We start from the raw sequence: 21,817 nt of genomic DNA, 5'->3' as shown, positions 1-21,817 counted from the left end.
GCTGTAAAGCATATTTTGAAATTCTGAGACGACAGGGTGATTAACAAAAGGCTAAGCTGTGTTTCAATATGTTTCACTTGTGACTTCATGAATAGGAATATTTTCTAGTAATATGTGTGCGTTGCGTTATGCTAATTAGGGTCAGTTGATGATTACGCTCCAGGACCCGGAATGGGGTGTTACAACAGGTTAATCAATGTCAACCATGCACTGCCTGATCCAATTCTGATCGGAGTAATTGTTTGATATTGTGACTATACCAGGCGGTATCAGAGGACTGCCCACAACATTTTTAGAAGACTCCAGCCACCCTAGCCATAGACTGTTCTCTCTGCTACAGCACAGCAAGCGGTACCAGTACTGCAAGACTGGAACCAACAGCACCCTGAACAGCTTCTACCCCCAAGCCATAAGAATGCAAAACATGACTGCTAAATAGCAAATCAAATGACTACCCGCATTGGCCTTATTTTGCACTGGACTCTGCACACACACACATACAGTACTTACACTGACACCCCCACTACTATATGGCCACACAAACACACTACAGTTGAAGTCAGACGTTTGCATACACTTCGGTTGGAGTCATTAAAACTCATTTTTCAACCACTCCACAAATGTCTTGTTAAGAAACTATAGTTGTGTCAAGTCGGCTAGGACATCTACTTTGTGCATGACAAGTAATTTTTCCAACAATTGTTTAGAGAGATCATTTCCACTATTCCAGTGGGTGAGAAGTTTACATATGCTAAGTTGACTGTGCTTTTAAAAACAGCTTGTAAAATTCCAGAAAATTATGTCATGGCTTTAGAAGCTTCTAATAGGCTAATTGACATCATTCGAGTCAATTGGACGTGGACCTGTGGATGCATTTCAAGGCCTACCTTCAAACTCAGTGCCTCTTTGCTTGACATCATTGGAAAATGTAAATAAAATCAGCCAAGACTTAAGAAATCAATTGTAGACCTCCACAAGTTTGGTTCATCCTTGGGAGCAATTTCCAAACGCTGAAGGTACCACGTTCATCTGTACAAACAATACACAAGTACAAACAGCATGAGACCAATAGGCATCATACCACTCAAGAAGGAGACCTGTTCAGTCTCCTAGAGATGAACATACTTTGGTGCGAAAAGTGCAAATCAATCCCAGAACAACAGCAAAAGACCTTGTGAATGTGCTGGAGGAAACCGATAAAGTGTTTATATCCACAGTAAAACGAGTCCTATATCGACATAACCTGAAAAGACGCTCAGCAAGGAAGAAGCCACTGCTCCAAAACCGCCATAAAAAAGCCAGACTACGGTTTGCAACTGCACATGGGGACAAAGATCGTACTTTTTGGAGAAATGTCCTCTGGTCTGATGAGGCTTGCAAGCCGAAGAACACCACCCCAACTGTGAAGCATGGGGGTGGCAGCATTATGTTGTGGGGGTGCTTTGCTGCAGGAGGGACTGGTGCACGTCCCAAAATAGATGGCATCATGAGGCTGGAAAATTACGTGGATATATTGAAGCAACATCTCAAGACATCAGTCAGGAAGTTAAAGCTTGGTCGCAAATGGGTCTTCCAAATGGACAATGACCCCAAGCATACTTCCAAAGTTGCAGCAAAATGGCTTAAGGGCAACAAAGTCAGGGTATTGGAGTGCCATCACAAAGCCCTGACCTCAATCCTAATAGAAAATGTGTGGGCAGAACTGAAAAAGCATGTGCGAGCAAGGAGGCCTACAAACCCGACTATTACACCAGCTCTGTCAGGAGGAATGGGCATAAATTCACCCAACTTATTCTGGGAAGCTTGTGGAAGGCTACCTGAAATGTTTGACCCAAGTTAAACAATTTAAAGGCAATGCTAACAAATACTTACTGAGTGTATGTAAACTTCTGACCCACTGGGAATGTGATGAAAGAAATAAAAGCTGAAATAAATCACTACTATTATTCTGACATTTCAAGTTCTTAAAATAAAGTGGTGATCCTAACTGACCTAAAACAGGGAATTTTTACTAGGATTAAATGTCAGGAATTGTGAAAAACTGAGTTTAAATGTATTTGGTTAAGGTGTATGTAAACTTCCGACTTCAACTGTACTTTGTGTTCCTCATTTACTCAAGTGTTTCCATTATGTTGGCAGTTACCCGATCACTTAAACACTGCTCACCTAAATGCTGTGCATAAATAGCCCTTTGTGACGTACAGTAACAGTACTTCGTACAGTAACAGTACTTCCCCATGAAGGAACTGTTTAGCCAGTCTATTATTGGTAGCGAAGCGCTGACATGCCTTCCTCTCCAAACAATGGAGGGCCTCTGTACCTGGAGCAGAGTTGATGACTGAGGAAGAACCTAAAGACGGGGACAGGCAGAGTGGGTCCGCGGAGAACAATACACCTTTCTTTAGAATAGCATTAAAAAGGCAGATGGGACTTAAAACAAACCACAAGCAGTTAAAGGGAGTTCAAAGCAGTGCAAAAGATTACCGGTGGTAGGCTAATTCTGTTCACCTGTTTTAGACAAACCAGCCCCCTTGCCTGCTGAATGGTAACAAAGTAAAGCGTATGGGGCTGGATGTAGACTTATGCCTTCATGTACAGGTAACTGCCAAAATAAAGGAAACGTCTACATAAAGTTTCTTGATAGGGCGTTGGGCCACTACAAGCTGCCAGAACAGCGTCAGTGCGCTGAGACAGGCAAGATTCTACAAGTGTTTGGAGAAATTCCATCATTTGGTGTTTGGTTTTTTTGGTGGTGGAAAACACTGTCCCAGGCACCACTCCAGATTCTTTCTCCCATAAGTGTTTAACTGGGTTGAGATCTGGTGACAGTCACACACACATACTTTAAACCCCATATGCTCCTGAGACCCTCCTTTTTTAAGTTACTGAGATCTCTTCTTCTAGCCATGGTAGCAAAAATAAAAGGGCAACTGGGTATTTGTATTCATGGCCTTCTGCATAATGGGATGTTAATTGCTTAATTAACTCAGGAGTCACACCTGTGTGGAAGCACCTGCTTTCAATATACTTAGTCTCCATCATTTACCTGTTTCCTATATTTTGTCAGTTACCTGTACATTGCTACTCATTTACAGGAATGTCCCCAGAGCTGTTGCCAGAGAATTACATTTTTATCTCTCTACTATAAACCACTTCCAATGTCATTTTAGAGAATTTGGCAGTACTTCAAACCAAAACCGCAGACCACGAACAAACACTCCAGGCCAGGACTTCCACGCTTCTTCACCTGCGGGATCGTCCGAGATCAGCCACCCGGACAGCTGATGCAACTGTGGGCTTGAACAACCAAAGAATTTCTGCACAAACTGACAGAAACCATCTCAGGGAAGCGTATCTGCGTGTTCATCCTCCTCACCAGGGTTATGACCTGACTGCAGTTCGGTGTCATAACCATCTTCAGTGGGCAAATGCTCACCTTCAATGGCCACTGGCATGCTGGAGAGGTGTGAGCTTCATGGATGAATCCCTGTATGACGTTGTATGGGCATGCGGTTTTGCTGATGTCAATGTTGTGAACAGAGTGCCCCGTGGTGGGCAGGCCTAAGTTGCAAAAAACAAACAATTGCATTTTAAATCGATGGCAATATAAATGCAGAGACATCCCGTGACAAGATTGTGATGCCCATTGTCGTGCTATTCATCTGCCGCCATCACCTCATGTTTCAGCATGATAATGCACGGCCATCAAAGATTTTCAGCTTCGTGGAAGCTGAAAATGTCCCAGTTCTTCAAAGGCCTGTATACTCAGACATGTTTGGGGTGCTCTGGATCAATGAGTACGACAGCGTGTTCCAGGTCCCAGTAATGTGAAATCCATAGATAACACCATAATGAATTCACTTCAATTGACTGATTTCCTTATCTGAACCTCTGTACGATCTTTGTTTCATCTTCAGTGTATATTTTTGTAAAGTATCAAAATTGTAACCTAAATGTTCTGATCTGTTGCATCAGCATCATTGCTTTAAAAATGTTTTTAAATATACGTAGCCTAGGCATACTGGTTGTATGAATTTGGGATCTATTGTCCCACAACTGTCCCAGTCCGTTTGGAATAGGCAATTTCTCTCAACCAACTGACCAATAGAATAGGTGAACTTTTCTACTATTGGGGGATAGTAGATTGACATAGTTTATATAGTGTCCAACCTATAACACATAGGCTAGTGATTTTGCTGTTCGTTAATAGTCTTGTTGGCTGTGAAGTTGATCTAACATCTTCACAGTTTGCAAAGTAATTCGGAGAAGACGCACGTCGTTGCATCCTCGAGTTACAATGTACTGTTAAGATGAATTACCATAATCAACGTGTTATTTGTTATTCTGAGCACTGTGGGTAGACACCCAAATCAAGTTACGCACCCAAAGCATACAGGTCCAGTAAATTTCTCAAAATGTCCAGTCATTTACATAACGGAAACCATGGTCAAGACCGTGATCATACCCCTCTTCTCACTCTCTGGTGAGCAAAACAGGAAACAGCAGGATACCCGAGGCCAATTGTTGTCACAGAGACACTCAGGAAATACATAAGACTTCCCTTAACACGACTGTTCTATTCAAAAAAGTGAATCCCCACCCCCATCTTCCCCCACCTCCTTGTCCACCAACACATACGGGCACATTTCAGTGTCAATCACTCCTTCACTTCTACTACCCCACTCCCCCCCTCTACTACCCCCCAGTTTGGGTTCCGTGTAAGGCATTAACAGATGTAGTCACTGCGACAGCAACAAGTCAGACACCTAATTTTACCAACACCGTTGATGACATTTGCTAACTATATTGTGAGAATGGGAAACCTACAACTGGTTAGGCCTGGATGTTATATTCCCGAATGTTACCAAGGAAGATAGGAGCTATGTACTAGGCCTATCACTACCCTACACACTCATCTGGGACCATTATATCAAATATGACTGTGGATCTCCACTCACTCTGTAGCTTCCTAGAGTTCTGGGAATACCTCAGTCACAACTGCCAGTTTGCCTTGCCTCTCTATGCCGGGCAGTCAGTCAAGGGGCCTGGCTCTAGACACTGCAACAGAGGACGTTCCCAATGGCACGAAAGACAAGAGGTGGAACAGACGCAAAGTTAGGCAGGTCTCGACAGCCAGTGCGGTTTTGATTCCGGACAAGGGGAGGTGGGTGACAACGATGAATTTCGATTATATTTCAGGCAGATATTGAGAGAGTGAGAGAGAAATATATGGCAGATATAGTGTAGTGACTGACGTCCGACACACCACGTTGACGGGGCCTTATCTGTAGAATGGGGGCACGATGGAAAGACCACTTCGCTGCCTGATAGGGCTGCTCCTATCATGAGACCCCCACTCAAATCATTTGCAGAGAGAGTTTTAATTCTCACGAGCCTAGGACAAGCAGCTGCTTGCTTCACTCACAACAGCTAAAAGAAGATAGGCAGTCACTTTGTTGCAAGGCGTGAATCATTGCCGTTTTAAACACAGCAACTTAGAAATCGCAAAACTGAAAAACTAAGTGGCCTATATTCAAACGCACTACTAAATAACTTTAAAAGGCAAGTTAGGCTCATGAAATCAACAAAAGGCAGAACCAGAGCCTTCAAATGGCAAAAGCCTGTGCTGCAAAAACGCACTAAAACAACTTTCTGAAAAAGCTTATAAGGCATGTCACAGCCAATCTGTAAATAGCACACCCAACTACCTCATCCCCATATTATTACTTACCCTCTTGCACCCCAGTATCTCGGCTTGCACATCTATCACTCCAGTGTTAATGCTAAATTGTAATTATTTCACCTCTATGGCCTATTTATTGCCTTAACCTCCCTACTCTTCTACATTTGCACACATTATACATACATTTTTCTATTGTGTTATTGACTGTACGTTTGTTTGTGGAACTCAGTGTTGTTTTAGGTCGCAATGCTTCGCTTTATCTTGTCCAGGTCGCAGTTGTAAATGAGAAGTTATTCTCAACTGGCCTACCTGGTTAAATAAAAGGTGAAATAAAAAAAAGTATGCTTGTAAAACAAAAAAAGGGCTAAACTAGGCCTCTAGGCCATATGTCACCGAACGCAAAATGCCTGCGCTGCTGCATAGGATGCCGGGTCTATATTTGTCTATAAAACCTGTATATGGAAATTACCAACAGATTCAAGCCATTTTACCATTTCCTCTCACGCTTGCCAACCCAGGCAAGCGCTCAGCTCAGGAACTGAAAGTTTTAGCATATGAAAAGGAAGTGTGAGCGACACCTCTCAACCAAATCTGTAGATTAACATATGCACTAAGATTCTGTGTAACGTTAGTCTGAACTGCATATCTACACTAAAAGACTGTTTTCAGTCAAGGTTTAGTATCTGTAACTTATGTCAGAATAGAGTTGTTCCATGTCATTTCAGCAAGCCATGACACCCACCATCTTAGATGGTTCTGAAAGCGTTTCTGTAGTTAGAAACCGATAAGATTAGCATTCCTACAACATTATTTTGTTGAAACAATTTGAACTGAGAAATTAAGATAATTGATTGCACCCCCCAAAAGAAATTGGCCATTTTAATTCATAGGATTCTTAGAATATTCAATAAATGTAGTACCGAACATACGATTTGGACCAAACTTTTTCTAACAATAAGACATGAGGAATCCAAAAGAGACTCACCCTCCCCCACCCTACGCCAATCCCATCCTAACAATGACTATACAGTATCAATTCTCCCCCTCCCATGACATGTAAGCAGTTTATGAACAAGGTATAACACCAACCTGTTTGGTTGTTTACCTGGCCACTGTTTCAAATGCTAACTTTTTAGCATTTGTGGCACAAATTCAATGCAAGTCAATGGTACCTATAATTAGCATTTGAGCGTCATATCCACAGCTAGAAGAAACATCCGAGTTACACAATAAATGTGATACTTCAGGATGATTTGGACATGAAGCGTGAAAATGCCGACATACTGTAGGTACCATCGACTTGCGTTTAATTTGTGCCACAAATGAAACAGTGGACAACAAAACCAACACATGGATTGCGGTCATATATCTTGTCCATAGACTGTTTAGGTAACCAATATGTAATTTTGTATTTTGGGGGAACTCTTTGTAATATCAGGATGTAGGATTGGACCTAACAACTTCAATGTCTAATTTCTCTGGACGGGGAGGGGGACGGGACGGGACACACACACACCATTAAATTCACTGGGAATACATTACAATACTCTGAACCGCAGTGCCATACTACTTGTAAGACATAGCGAACAGACTCGTTGTTGGGGTGGGAGGCTTTTGACAATTTCTTTGGATTCCTCACTCATTGCTAGGTACTGGATTTATTGAATATTATTTGAATCCTATATATCAAAAATATGACCAATTTGGGTGCAATCAATTAGCTTAATTTCTCAGATCAAAATATATTTCAGGAACGGTAATTTGATCCATTTCTGAAATAAACAATTATTGAACAATCTGAGATGGTGGGTGTCGAAATCGACTTGTGCTTTGAGGTGGACCGACCCACCAACATATCCTTCCTGGATATTAAGTTAATCTGTTAGCCGGCGAAAATAACATTTACAGGTCATGCTTATCTGTCTGTTAATTTGCACATTTTAGTGGAATAAAAATTGGGCCGTGTATTTTTGTTAGTCCTCGTGCGTCTTATTTAATCACACACAGAACCTAGTTTGGAGTGGAATATCAGGGACATCAAAAGCTGCTGCCCCTCAAACAGCTGGTTGCTGCTGGAGTGAAACAATTATTATAATCATTGCGCAACAATTCTTTAAAAAAAAAGAGTTTAAGAGGATACCAGCTTTAATGCTAATATTTGTATCAACTACTAATTGAAGTGTGTCCTCCATTCGCCATTCGAGTGCATAGGCAATCCAGTAGGCAGACCATCAACGAGGTACCCACCACCTCGCAATCGGAGCTGGAAGTATTTTGAAAACATACTTAAAATTGTTTTAAACCTGGACATTTTAACTCATGAGGCATGTCTTACCTTGCTTCCAAGTAGCCTAGCCAAAAGCGGACTATAGAAACTATTTTATATAGACTTCCTATTATGCCATTGAAACCAGCATCTCTCCTCCTCTATTGGTTTTCATATCAACTTTATTTTGTTGTCCAGAAGCCAAAGGCACAATCCAAGTCATATTAGCAACCCGCCGTAGTTCTTGCATCTTTCGATTTTCCTTCTAAATTTCTGAGATTTTAATCTCTGTGTGTCTTTAGAAGTGTATTCCCGCAAATTGTATTTTGGAATGAACAATGAAGTACAATGAAGTGTTACATTAGCTGCTTCATTACAGGAGTTGCATGTATAAGAAAATAGCATTTTGGCTGTGAAACGTAGCCGTGCTATTATTGCATTTTTCAATTAAGCTCTTAAATGAAAAATTCCATGTATGCATAGTATTTTCTGTTGATGAAGTCATTTTGCTGTTTGAATGAATTTGAACCATTTGTTAATGGTTAATGAGGGTCGATTAGTCTACAGCAAAATTGACCAAAATTTGCAGCCCTACTTCCAAGATGTCATACTTATGTTTGTAGGCCGAGCTTATCCCCAAACTTGACTCCTGTATCAAATGTATACATATCATACAGACTAGCCACAGTTCTTGAGAAATCCACTTGGCAGCAACCACTTCTAGAAGCATGCACCAACTCCTGGCCCATCTTCCCAGAACATTTTCATAAGGGGGAGGTCTACTACGTGAATATCATCAGGCAGCTAGGTTCCCGGGACAAAAACCCTTTGCTATACTGGAGCATGAGTAAAGGACAATACAAGGCTGTCCAACAAAAAAAGTGATCAATTATTTCAGGGGGCGGCAGGGTAGCCTAGTGGTTAGAGGGTTGGACTAGTAACCGAAAGGTTGCAAGTTCAAATCCCCGAGCTGACAAGGTACAAATCTGTCGTTCTGCCCCTGAACAGGCAGTTAACCCACTGTTCCTAGGCAGTCATTGAAAATAAGAATTTGTTCTTAACTGACTTGCCTAGTAAAATAAAGGTAAATTAATTAATCAGGCCTGGGACGCGGCTGTGAATGACTCAGCAGGCTACTGGCATTACACATCTGGCTAAAAGACTACTGTAGCTCTGTTGGCATATCTATAAATGTTAACTTTGACACCTTTTGGAAACAGAAGATGCTTTACAGGAATGACAGAGTCCATCCAAATCATTTTGTCTCCTGTCCTAGCATTTAAAGGCTGCTTTGAGACAATGACTTATCAGTGACGTTGGCAGTCATAATGTAAATAACATAATTTATGTCCCTCCAACTCCCCTGAATGCCTCGGGCAATCCTACAGCTATTGTATGCAGTAATCATGAGCCTGAGTTATACTATTACCACTGAGGCTGTTTGACCTAGTTGGAAGTCCACTAGGTGCAGTTCACCCTACACTATCAGCTCAAACATAAATATCAGTGTCATGTCTACTTCTGATAAGCCTCCCAGTAAAGCAATAAAAACAAGTGCTAAAAATAGCCCACATTAACATGTAACCTAGGAAACAAGGTTCATGAAATCGATCATTTGCTAGAAGATAACGTTCATATACTGACTCTCTCTGAAACTCACTTAGATAATACATTTGATGATACAGTGGTAGCAATACATGGTTTCAACATATTCAGAAGAAACCAGAAGAAACAGGAATGCCAATGGTGGAGGAGTTGCTGTTTATGTTCAGAGTCATATTCCTGTAATGCTTTGAGGATGTCATGCCAAATGCTGTTGAAGTAATATGGCTACAGGTTCACCTGCCCCACCTAAAGCCCATTCTTGTGGGAAGCTGCTATAGACCAAGTGCCAACAGTCAGTATCAGGATAATGTGTATGAAATGCTTTATCAACAGGTGACCAAATATTAACTGGCTTTCATCAAGCTGCCCACTCAGGAAAAAGCTTTACAACTGTAACGTTATCAGCCAACCTACTAGGGTTATCAGTCAACCTACCACAGGAATTAATGGAATCCTCTCCAACATAATCCAGTTAGAATCAGGCATTCCCCAGGGCAGCAGTCTAGGCCCCTTTAAAATCTTTACTAATGACCTACCACTGGCTCTGAGTAAAACCTGTATCTACTGTAAATATTGTAATGAATAATGTAGAAATTGTGCAAATTGAAGAGACTGAACTCCTTGGAGTAACCTTGGATTGTAAACTGTCATGGTCAAACATATTGATGCAACAGTAGCTAAGGAAAATAGCTAAGGACTTAGGAAAATTGCAATTGGCCCAGAAAAGGGCAGCATGGCTAGCCCTTAAAATGTACATGAGAGCTAACAATAATATGTTTATCTCTCCTGGCTCAAAGTACATGAGAGATTGATTTCATCACTGCTTATATTTGTGAGAAGTATTGACATGGTGAATGTACCGAGCTGTCGGTTTAAACTATTAGCCCACAGCTCAAAAACACATGCATACCCCACAAGACATGCCACCAGGCCTCTTCACAGTCCCAAAGTTGATCAGCTTTAATATTGCAGATGGATTGTAGCCTCCATCAAAACATACACACAGTATTTAGACCCCTTCCCTTTTTTCCCACTTTTGTTACGTTACAGCCTCACTCTAAAATGTATTAATGTTTATCTACACACAATACCCCATAATGACAAAGCAAAAACAGGTTTAGAAACCATGGAAATCTGCTCCAGACTGCTCAGGACCTCAAACCGGGGTTCACCTTGCAACAGGACAACGACCCTAATAAAAACAGCCAAGACAAGGCAGGAGTGGCTTCGGGACAAGTCTCTGAATGTCCTTGAGTGGCCGAGCCAGAGCCTGGGCTTGAACGTCTCTGGAGATACCTGAAAAAAGCTTTGCAGTGACACTCTCCATCCAACCCGATAAAGCTTGAGAGGTACTGCAGAGAAAAACCGGAGGAACTCATCAAAAACAGTTGTGCTAAGCTTGTAGCGTCATACACAAGACAACTCAAGGCTGTAATCTCTGCCAAAAGGTGCTTTAACAAAGTACTGAGTAATGAGTCTGAATACTTATGCAAATGTTATAGTACTTCAATTAATACAAATTAGCAAAAATCCCTAAAACCTGTTTTTGGAACATCATTTTGGGTTATGCATTTATCACAGGTGGACTCCAATCCAGTTGTAGAAACATCAAGGATGATCAATGGAAACAGGACGCATAGCAAAGGGTCTGAATACTTGTCAATAAGGTAAATATTTTTTTATCAATTTGCAAAAGTTTCTAAAAACCTAGTTTCACGGTCATTGTGATTGTGTAGATTGCTGAGGATTTTTTATGTAAACCATTTTAGAATAAGGCTGTAACGTAACAAAATGTGGAAAGTCAAGGGGTCTGAATACTTTCCGAAGGCACTATACACAATCTTTAAGATATATTTTCCACTAACCCTAATACCCCTCCCCTAATTGGAGTAAACTGATGAACAGCAGCACTTAGGCTTTTACCTCTAGCTTATACTTACTAAATACATTTTACGAACAATCTTTTGTTTGTTTTTACTCCTATCCTTCCTCTACCCCTCCCATCCATTTCTAAAGACCATCCAGTTTAACTGTGTTGTGATGTTTCACAAAAGTTCTGAACCTTTCCAATTCTCAGTTTTAGCAAAATGTTATTGATCGATTGACTGACTTTTCAAAATCACCCAGCCGTGCCAACTGCAGAGTTAGAGCCACGTAAATGTTGCAATTCTTCAGCCATTCCTGGACCTACGACCAAAAACAATCTTCATATGGACAGTACCAAAATAAATTATCTAATGATTATCTAACCATTTCCCTCATGGAGCGTGACACATCTCCTTAGCATAGAGTTGATCAGGCTATTGATTGTGGCCTGTGGAATGTCATCCCACTCCTTTTCAATGGCTGTGCGAAGTTGCTGGATATTGGAGGGAAGTGGAACACGAGGTCATACGTCGATCCAGAGCATCCCAAACATGCTCAACGGATGACATGTCTCGTGAGTATGCAGGCCATGGAAGAACTGGGACATTTTCAGCTTCCAGGAATTGCGACATGTGGCCGTGCATTATACTGCTGAAATGAGGTGATGAATGGCATGACAAAGGGTACCAGAATCTCATCACGGTATCTCTATGCATTCAAATTGCCATCAATAAAAGGCAATTGCGTTCATTGTCCATGGCTTATGCCTCCCCATATCATAACCCCACCGCCACCATGTGGCACTCTGCTGATGTTAACATTGTGAACAAAGTGCTCGACCACGCGATTCCAAACATGTGGTCTGCGGTTGAGGCCGGTTGGCAGCACTGCCAAATTATCTAAAAACAACATTGGAGGCTGCTTATGGTAGAGAAATTGACTTATCTAGCTACAGCTCTGGTGGACATTCCTGCAGTCAGCATGCCAATTGCACGCTCCCTCAGAACTTGAGACATCTCTGGCATGGTGTTGTGTGACAAAACTGCACATTTTAGAGTGGCCTTTGTTCCCAGCACAAGGTGCACCTGTGTAATGATCTTCTTGACTTGCCCACAACTGCCAGGTGGATGGATTATCTTGGCAATGGAGAAATGCTCACCAACAGGGATATAAACAAATGTGTGCACAAAATGAGAGAAATAAGCTTTTTGTGCATATGAAAAATCTCTAGGATCTTTTATTTCAGGTCATGAAACATGAGACCAACACATCAAGTTGTTTACATTTTTGTTGCGTATAAAAGTGGACATCCATTCAAATTAGTGGATTCGGCTATTTCAGCCACACCCGTTGCTGAAGGGTGTATAAAATCGAGCACAGCAAAATTTGTACATTTTTCCCCTGCTAGATCTGCGCTGGTCAACTGTTATCGCCGTTATTGTGAAGTGGAAATGTCTAAGAGCAACAACGGGCAACAACGGCTCAGCCACGAAGTCCTCGGTTGCAACACTCACTACAGAGTTCAAAGCTACCTCTGGAAGCAACGTCAGCACAAGAACTGTGTCGGAACTTCATGAAATGGGTTTCCATGGCCGAGCAGCCGCACACAAGCCTACGATCCCCATGCCAAGCTTCTGCTGGAGTGGTGTAAAGCTCGCCGCCATCGACGCAGTGGAAATGCGTTCTCTGGAGTGATGAATCACGCTTCACCATCTGGCAGTAGACGGACGAATCGGCGTTTGGCGTGAGTAAGCTACCTGCCTGAATACATAGTGCCAACTGTAAAGTTTGGTGGAGGTGGTATAATGGTCTGTGGCTGTTTTTCATGGTTCGAGCTATGCCCCTTAGTTCCAGTAATGGGAAATCCTACAGCATACAATGACACTCTAAATGATTCTGTGCTTCCAACTTTGTGGCAACAGTTTGAGGAACACCCTTTCCAGTTTCAGCATGCCCCCGTGCACAAAACAAGGTCCATACATAAATGGTTTGTCGAGATCAGTGTGGAAGAACTTGACTGGCCTGCACAGAGCCCTGACCTCAATCCCATCGAACACCTTTAGGATGAATTGGAGTGCCGACTGCGAGCCAGGCCTAATCGCCCAACATCAGTGCCTGACCTCACATAGCTGAATGGAAGCAAGTCCCTTCAGCAACATTCCAACATGTAGTGGAAAGCCTTACCAGAAGAGTAGAGGCTGTTATAGCAGCAAAGGGGGACCAACTCTATATTAAAATGGCCATGATTTTCAAATGAGATGTTCAACAAGCAGGTGTTCACAAACTTTTGCTCATGTAGTGTATATCTAACTTAAGCTAATGGTGATCCACAATAAATACAAATTCTGATAACATGAAATGTGGCAATATACAAGCCAAGGGTCGCATTAATGCAGAATTCCACAAAATAATTAATTACAAAACGCTTAAGAAGTATCTTGCTGCATTGTCAATGCAGATCTAAAATGCTTCTTATTGTAATTTCTGCTTGGCATCAGACTAATTTTCTGCTCAGTTGCACTTCTACACTCGGATGAGAATACATTTTTAAGTAGATATCACTGACTGATGTGTAGCTACGTTTCTCAGGTAAAACACCAGTTTAACTTCAAGCAAAACATTGTGAAATGTAGCTGGCTGCATTCCTTCGATGATCAACAGAAATAAAAAGACCAGCCAAATAGCGTTGCACTTCTGTTGTCATCTGATGAAAATGAAGCCATTTTCTGCACTAATGCATTTTCTGTGAAGGAATACGGTCGGTGCATGTAAGCTGTCCGACCAAAAAATAAAAATATTGATGACCAAAAGTCGTCTGTTTTTCAACCAATTGATTGGCCAACATTTTTCAAACACATTTCTCTAGATGTAGACACACCCTTCATGTTTAAATAAAATCCACTATATGGGCTGAGCTTGTCTGATGCTTTAAGCGCACTGTTAGATTAAATATTTAAGACAAATAACTAGAGGGAGTGAGATTTTTGGTTGGTGGTGTGACTGTGCTTTTCTGGTAACACTGTCAGTGATTTATTTAGAATTCAAGGCACCCTTAATCAGCATGGCTACCACAGCATTCTACAGTGGTATGCCATCCCATCTGGTTTGCGCTTAGTGAGACTATCATTTGTTTTTCCAACAGGACAATGACCCAACACACATCCAGGCTGGTAAGGGCTATTTGACCAAGGAGAGTGATGGAGTGCTGCATCGATGACCTGGCCTCCAACAATCCACTGACCTCAACCCAATTGACATGGTTTGGGATGAGTTGGACCGCAGAGTGAAGGAAAAAACAGACAAGCGCTTAGCATTTGTGGGAACTCCTTCCAAGACTGTTGTAAAAGCATTCCTCATGAAGCTGCTTGAGAGAATGCCAAGAGTGTGCAAAGCTGCCATCAAGGCAAAGGGTGGCTACTTTCAATCATCTCTTTTTTGTTACTACATGATTCAATATATGTTATTTCATAGTTTAGATGTCTTCACTATTATTCTACAATGTAGAAAATAAATAAAAACCCTTGAATGAGTAGGTGTGTCCAAACTTTGGACTGGAACTGTATATGGATGACTTAAAGTCAGGCACATTTAACAGTTAGGCTATTGATTAGACCTAATTAAGTTGGGGTTTATCCCTCTCCTCACTTTTCTTAGACAATTAAGGAAAGGGCTCACTTTTCTTAGACAATTAAGGAAAGGGCTGTTTTCCTGTCTCCTAATTCTACTGCAGCCTCCTCCGCATTGTTCTCAACACCAAAATACTGGTTAACTTCGCTATTATGCACATAGCAACATGAAAAAGGCACCAATTCAACAGCGCACTGGCGTTTCAGAACCATGGACAGCGACCGCTCTAGAGGCAGGAGAAAGCACGATATAAAATTATATTTTTATTAGTTGCACCATTGTTCTAATATAAACATATACAATTTCAGTAGCACAAAAGTGACATCCCCACAGCCTCCGCAATGGATTTAGTCTACTCAGACAGGTGCGAATCAGACAGGTATCGTGGGCACCGTGATTTTTTTTTGTGACTGTTCAACTAGTGAAATCTAGGTCGACCAACAGCCTATTGACTGCACAATTGACCAGTCGGTAAAAAAAAAAGTTAGGGGTCAGTCCTAGTTGCAGGCCCCTGATCGGACAAAAAAAAAAAAAAAAAAAAAAAAAAGTCACTACTTTCAATGTAAAAATTCAGGTCAAAAAAGGTTTAAAAATGCAGATTTGATGGTCTGCGCTTTGAAAATGCTGATTTCTTAACTCTAAAATTGACCCATGTACATCGTGACAAATTTCATTATGCCTTAAGTCATCTTCATGGAGTCTTGTCCCACTACTGAACGGACAAGTGTTCGTAATGCAAGATGGAAGGAGAGCCGGTCTCTCGTCAGAGATGGCATGTATTTTGGGAGATTAGAAAATGTGAATTTCTCATTCATGCCAAATACAGTTTCAGGTGATTGTAAAAAGGTTGTTTAATTACTTTTTCCTCAACTTGTTTCTCAAACTTTATAGCAAGTCAACCTAGCTTGCACTGCAGAGCAGCTAGCTAGCAAGCTAAAAGAGATGCTAGGTTGAAGATATCATTGTAGCTAGAGAGCAATTGGGGGAGAAGGGTCTTGGTCAGGGAGGTGACCAAGAACCCGATGGTCACTCTGACAGAGCTCCAGAGTTCCTCTGTGGAGATGGGAGAACCTTCCAGAAGAACAACCATCACTGGAGCCCTCCACCCATCAGGCCTTTATGGTAGAGTGGCGAGGCGGAAGCCCCCAAAGGACTCTCAGACCATGAGAAACAACCCTCTCTGGTCTGATGAAACCAAGATTGAACTATTTGGCCTTAATGCCAAGTGTCACATCTGGGGAAAAAAACATGGCACCATCCCTACGGTGAAGCATGGTGGTGGCAACATCATGCTGTGGGTATGTTTTTCAGCGGCAGGGAGACTAGTCTGGACCGAGGGAAAGATGAACGGAGCAAAGTACAGAGAGACCCTTGCTGAAAACCTGCTCCAGAGTTCAGGACCTCAGATTTGTGCGAAGGTTCACCTTCCAACAGGACAATGAACCTAAGCACGCAGCCAAGACAACGCAGGAGGGGATTCAGGACAAGTCTCTGAAAGTCCTTGAGTGGCCCAGCCAGAGCCCGGACTTGAACCCTTTGGAGAACATCTTTGGAGAAACCTGAAGATAGCTGTGCAGCGACGGTCCCCATCCAACCTGACAGAACTTGAGAAGATCTGCAGAGAAGAATGGGAGAAACTCCCCAAATACAGGGTGTACCAAGCTTGTAGTGTCATGCCCAAGTAGACACGAGGCTGTAATCACTGCCAAAGGTGATCAACAAAGTAAAAGGTCTGAATAATTAGGTTAAAAAAAAAACTATTTTTCGCTTTGTCATTATGGGGTATTGTGTGTTGATTGAGGGAAAAAATTATAATACATTTTTGAATAAGGCTGTAAAGTAACAAAATGTGGAAAAAGTCAAAGGGTCTGAATACTTTCCGAATGCACTGTGTGTCCAGGGAGCTGGCTGCCACATAATTTCAAACAGACCCTCCCCCATGTGAACACACACACTTAAAGTTCCCACACCCCCTGCACTTTATAAAACCACTTCACAGCTGCAATGTTGTTATTCAACACTGATATAAAAACCTGCCAACTGTACTGCATACAGAGAGAAACGGTACCAAAATGATTTATACCTCAACCAAGGAGATTGAGCTATTGTTTCGCTATAGCTAATAAAATCACATTTTATTTTTAACATAAATACAACAGGTGTAGTACAAATGCTTGCCTACGAGCCCTTCCCAGCGACGCGGTTTAAAAATAATTAAAATAAAATAGTGACACGAGGAATACAATTAAATGCACAAGAATGGACATGTATACAGGGAGTACCAGATCAATGTGCAGAGGTAAAGTATTAGAGACAGATATGAAGGCAAGGTAAAGTGACTAGGCATCAGGATAGATAAGACTAAAATAAAGAACAGAGTAGCAGCAGCAAATTAAAGTGCGTGTGTGTAATGTGTGCATTTGTGTTGTCGGTATGAGTGTGTGGGTGTATGTAGTGTATTTGAATGCGTGCGGGTTTTGTGTGGGAGTGTCAATGTAGTGTGTATACATAGTCTAGTGAGTGTCCATAAAGGCAGTGCAAGATGGAGAGTCAGTACAGATAGTTTGGGTACCATTAATTGACTATTTAGCAGTCTTATGGCTTGGGGGTAGAAGCTGTCTCAAAGCCTGTTGGTCCATTTGCCAGATGGTAAAAGAGTGAACAGTCTATGGTTTGAGTGACTGGAGTCTTTGGCAATTTTTGGCTAGGCCAAAGTCATGTATCTGAATGGCTCTGCCCCTGAGAGTCCATAGTATGTGGCCTGGCAGCCTTTAGTTGACTTTCTAGCTAGGCTATTACATTCTATGGTGAACTGTAACAGAGTGAACGATGGTGGTGGGGCCTTACCTGTCCTCGTCCCAGTCCATTTGTATGGGTATTCCAAACAGGCTGTTCACAGAGGGGTTGTCAGCCTGATGCAGGCCCTCTGGGGTCTTCATCAGGTTTTTCTCAGCGATGGCGGGAGGCTGGGCCGTCGCGAGGCCCTCCACCTTCCTACTGCCCTCCTCCACCTGGTCAAACCCGGCAGCCAAGAGGTCCTGCACCCCCCCGCCATTGCAGGCCGTGGGGGCCTGTTGCCCAGGCAACAAGAAGGCGGTCAGGTTTGACATGGTGGCAGGGACTGCTGCAGCAGTGTTGGAGGCACTGGGCACAGTGGTGGGCATGCCGGCGATGCTGGTGGTCACGGCTACGGCGGCGGTAGGCGCGTTTTGGGCACTGGGGGGCATGGAGTGGAGCCCGAGGGGCTGAGGCATCCCTGTGGGGGCATACTGACACACAGGCTGCTGCAGAGTAGAGGCTCTGCCCAGCAGTGTGGAGGCCCCAACACCTCCAATAACTGCACCCATCAAGCCTGGAGCTGGCTGACTAAGGGGTAAAGGGACTCCTCCCTCCGCTGCTGCCAACTCCCCTACCTGGCCCTGCATCGGCACCCCGGCGGCAAGAGTCATGACCGGCGATGGGCCCTGACCCATAGGTTGTCCCATGGAGAGGCTGGTCATGGAAAGGGTCTGGCCAGCCGACACCACTGCCTCCATGACAGGTTGGTGGTGTTGGTAGTAGTCCGCCTGGTTCTGGGGCAGGCCTGGGGGTTGGTTGGATAGATGTTGTCCCAGTGGAAGATGCTGTAGAATGGGTTGCTGCTGCTGGAGAGGGTAAGCCAGCGGCTGGGTCTGGGCTGCCGGGGGAACGCTATGAGATTTCTGTATGTGGATGCCAGTTTGAGGCAGACCGTTGAACCCCACAAGGAGGTTCTGGGGGGCAGCGGGTTGGATAGTGCCCGGTGCTGGCTGCTGAACTGAGACAGCCACAGGTTTGTTGGTGGGGAAAGCATTGGCTGTGGCTGTTCCAGGCTGCCCCATGTTGTAGTTTTGGTGGTGGAGCTGCTGCTGCTGCTGTAGCAGTGTGTCCACTGGGTGAATGTGCGAGGCACTAAGTGCAGCAGCATCCACTAGAGAGTCTAGGCCCTGGCCTGAGAGAGTCGCCGGTGCGACCACCGAACCACCTGTCAACCCCAGCCCGCTGTCCCTGTCGGCGCTGGGGTCCAACGCATTGGAATGCCTAATGTTATCCGCAGTCCTGTTAACCACTGTGTTACCCTCCGAGTCCTTCTCATAGAACTCTGTGCAAGTCCATCGGCCCCTTCTGAAGGGCTCTCCAGTACCATGATCAAGTTTGATGACCCTGAAGCGTGAACTGCAACTTGTTGTCGACGTCGTAGAAGTAGGGGTTGAACTAGTTACTACTGGCTGAGATGTGCTCACTGACACGTTGGTAGCCACCCCACTGGTCACTGGGGCAGGCTGTTGCACGAGCCTGGACTGAGAGATAGTAGGGAGGCCGCTTGAGGAACCAGTTCCCAGAGAGCCTGCCACTCCCACCTTTCGAATAGCAAAACCCTCATTTGGGGGACCCAACATTGCAGGTAGCTGCCCAACTTGAGGTATAACGCCAGGTGCCTCTTGCTCCCCTACATGGTTTAGGGTTTCCTCAGATGAACTTCGATCACATACCTCCGGCTCGTAGTCAGCCCGGGACATGTCGAATATTTCCGAAGACACGTCTTCAGTCCGTGATTCGTCTGGGTCGTCCAGGCTCTCTGTGTCATCCGTGGCACTGCTGGCCGCCACCTGAGCCTGTGTCACACTTGTGATCTGAAAACAGCTCTTCTTTTTAGCCGGCATTTTAGACATTTTGAGAGCCTGCGTTTACAACTCCAGTCTAAATATCCTGCGTCAAACGCGAGTGGGCTAGTATCAGCTGACAAATGGCTATCTGAAACAGCGTATTTGCATCGATTTCAGTTATTCTATTATCAAGACGAGTATGTCATCCTACCTCCTCTCCTGTTGCATTTTACGAGTTCATAACATTGAAGACCGACCCTCTCAATTCAAGCAATGCGGCGTTTGCCAATATAATTAGCTAGCAATTAAATAACTGATCCAAAGCTTTGATCCGTCAGAACCGGCCTGCCCAGTAAGTAATGTCCCGACTCCGTAGTTGTCAGATGGCCGCTGTCGCAGAGAGAGCTCCCCAGCTGCAGGAGCTACTTTAGTCTGAGGCGGGCCCGTACCCCTCCACTCCACTCAAAGTGCTAACGTTGGCTGGCTAGCTTGCTAGCTGCAACACTGCTCTACGTTGGGACAAGTACGTAAGACATCATGCGGATCAAGTCTACTCTCCCCTCTTGACTTGCGAATTAAAAATTATTCAATACTAACACTTGTTTAAAAGGTAATTGAATCACATTTCCAAGAATACACTGTCACTATTTCCCACTTCATGGAACTGACATTCCAAACAGCGCCTACCTTACTCTTGTCAAGAAGATGGCTAGCCAGTTATATCAGAGAGGAAGAGGCAAAGCGAGAGGGTTTACTCCGCCCAAAATCTGTCCACGAAAATAAGACAACCAATGAGAAATTGTTGTAAGGAAGTCAATGACAAGTGTCGAATTTGGTCAATTGTTTGATTGTCACGAACGCACTGATATAAGTAGACGCACATGAGATTTCAGCAACTTAGAAAAAACAACTTTATATCGGAGTTGTGACTGTTGTTCACACGCGTATTTGCCCTCTTATTAGCTAGAATGGTCCCACAAGAAATCTCACTTTTCGCCTGCCTTCCATCTTCATGGACATGTATTTCCATTGTTAGAGCAGTCACTCGACTGTCTTGTCAATATAATATAAAATATTTGGTTTACGTACAATTGCACTGCATCGTGGGAAGCGGGAACGCAACCATATTTAGGTACATAATGATTGAGAATTTAATTTCTCTCTCTCGATATATATATTTACTACACTTTTAGACTATTTGTCTTGTTTATTTTTCGACCACTTTTATTATTTGAAAGGGAGACTGCACCCCTTACTATCCGTTCCCCTCAAGGGATTGGTGAAGAACACTATTGAAGGGAGCAGGAACAATCAAAAACTAAAACTCTGCCATGGACCCCTGGTGGTCTTTGTATCTTTGGACCCCTGGTGGCCAATGTATACAAATCTTAACGTATTCAGTCAGTTCAATGAACTATAGATGGCTGTGAATCCCTCGAAAATTGACTATATATACAAAAGTATGTGGACACCCCTTCAAATGAGTGGATTCGGCTATTTCAGCCACACCGTTGCAGACAGGTTTATAAAATCGAGAAAACAGCCATGCAATCTCCATAGACAAACACTGGCAGTAGAATGGCCTTACTGAAGAGCTCAGTGACTTCCAACATGGCACCGTCATAGAATGCTACCTTTCCAACAAGTCAGTCCATCAAATCTCTGCCCTGCTAGAGCTGCCCTGGTCAACTGCAAGTGCACAAAAGCCTAAGATCACCATGTGCAATGCCAAATGTAGGCTGGAATGGTGTATAGCTAGCCACCATTGGAATCTGGAGCAAAGGAAAATCGTTCTCTGGCGTGGTGAATCACGCTTTACCATCTGGCAGTCCGATGGACTAATATGGGTTTGGCGGATGCCAGGAGAACACTACCTGCCCGAATGCATTGTGCCAAGTGGGAAGTTTAGTGGAGGAGGAATAATTGTAAAACATTACATATCAAAGGGAATATGTGGTTTAGAATATGTATATGATGGATTTAGCAATTTAGTTATATACACAAATCCAATTTACATCCATATAGCACAAAGGGAATGTTCTTTACAAATTTCCTAGAAACTTGTCATGTTTTGAATACTTGGGCATTTTAAAGGTAAAACTTTGCATACATTTTACATAAACTCAGCCAAAAAAGAAAAGTCCC

General features: G+C 43.2%; 1 protein-coding gene across 2 annotated transcripts in view; it reads right to left on the bottom strand.

Moving 5' to 3' along the window:
* The window catches only part of LOC118402336 (TSC22 domain family protein 2-like), a 40,475-nt gene extending 20,045 nt beyond the window's left edge, over positions 1 to 20,430 (bottom strand). The window contains exon 1 of one of the 2 annotated variants that reach the window (XM_035800467.2): positions 17,895 to 20,430. In XM_035800467.2, coding sequence (XP_035656360.1) covers positions 17,895 to 19,738 — 1,844 coding nt within the window. In that variant the 5' untranslated portion in view covers positions 19,739 to 20,430. The remainder of the gene's footprint in view (positions 1 to 17,894) is intronic. The other variant, XM_035800468.2, reaches the window with a different exon arrangement.
* Positions 20,431 to 21,817: the final 1,387 nt, after the last annotated feature.

This window comes from Oncorhynchus keta, chromosome 23 (assembly GCF_023373465.1).
Source record: "Oncorhynchus keta strain PuntledgeMale-10-30-2019 chromosome 23, Oket_V2, whole genome shotgun sequence".
NCBI lineage: Eukaryota > Metazoa > Chordata > Actinopteri > Salmoniformes > Salmonidae > Oncorhynchus > Oncorhynchus keta.
This window is presented reverse-complemented; position numbering and strand designations above follow the sequence as displayed.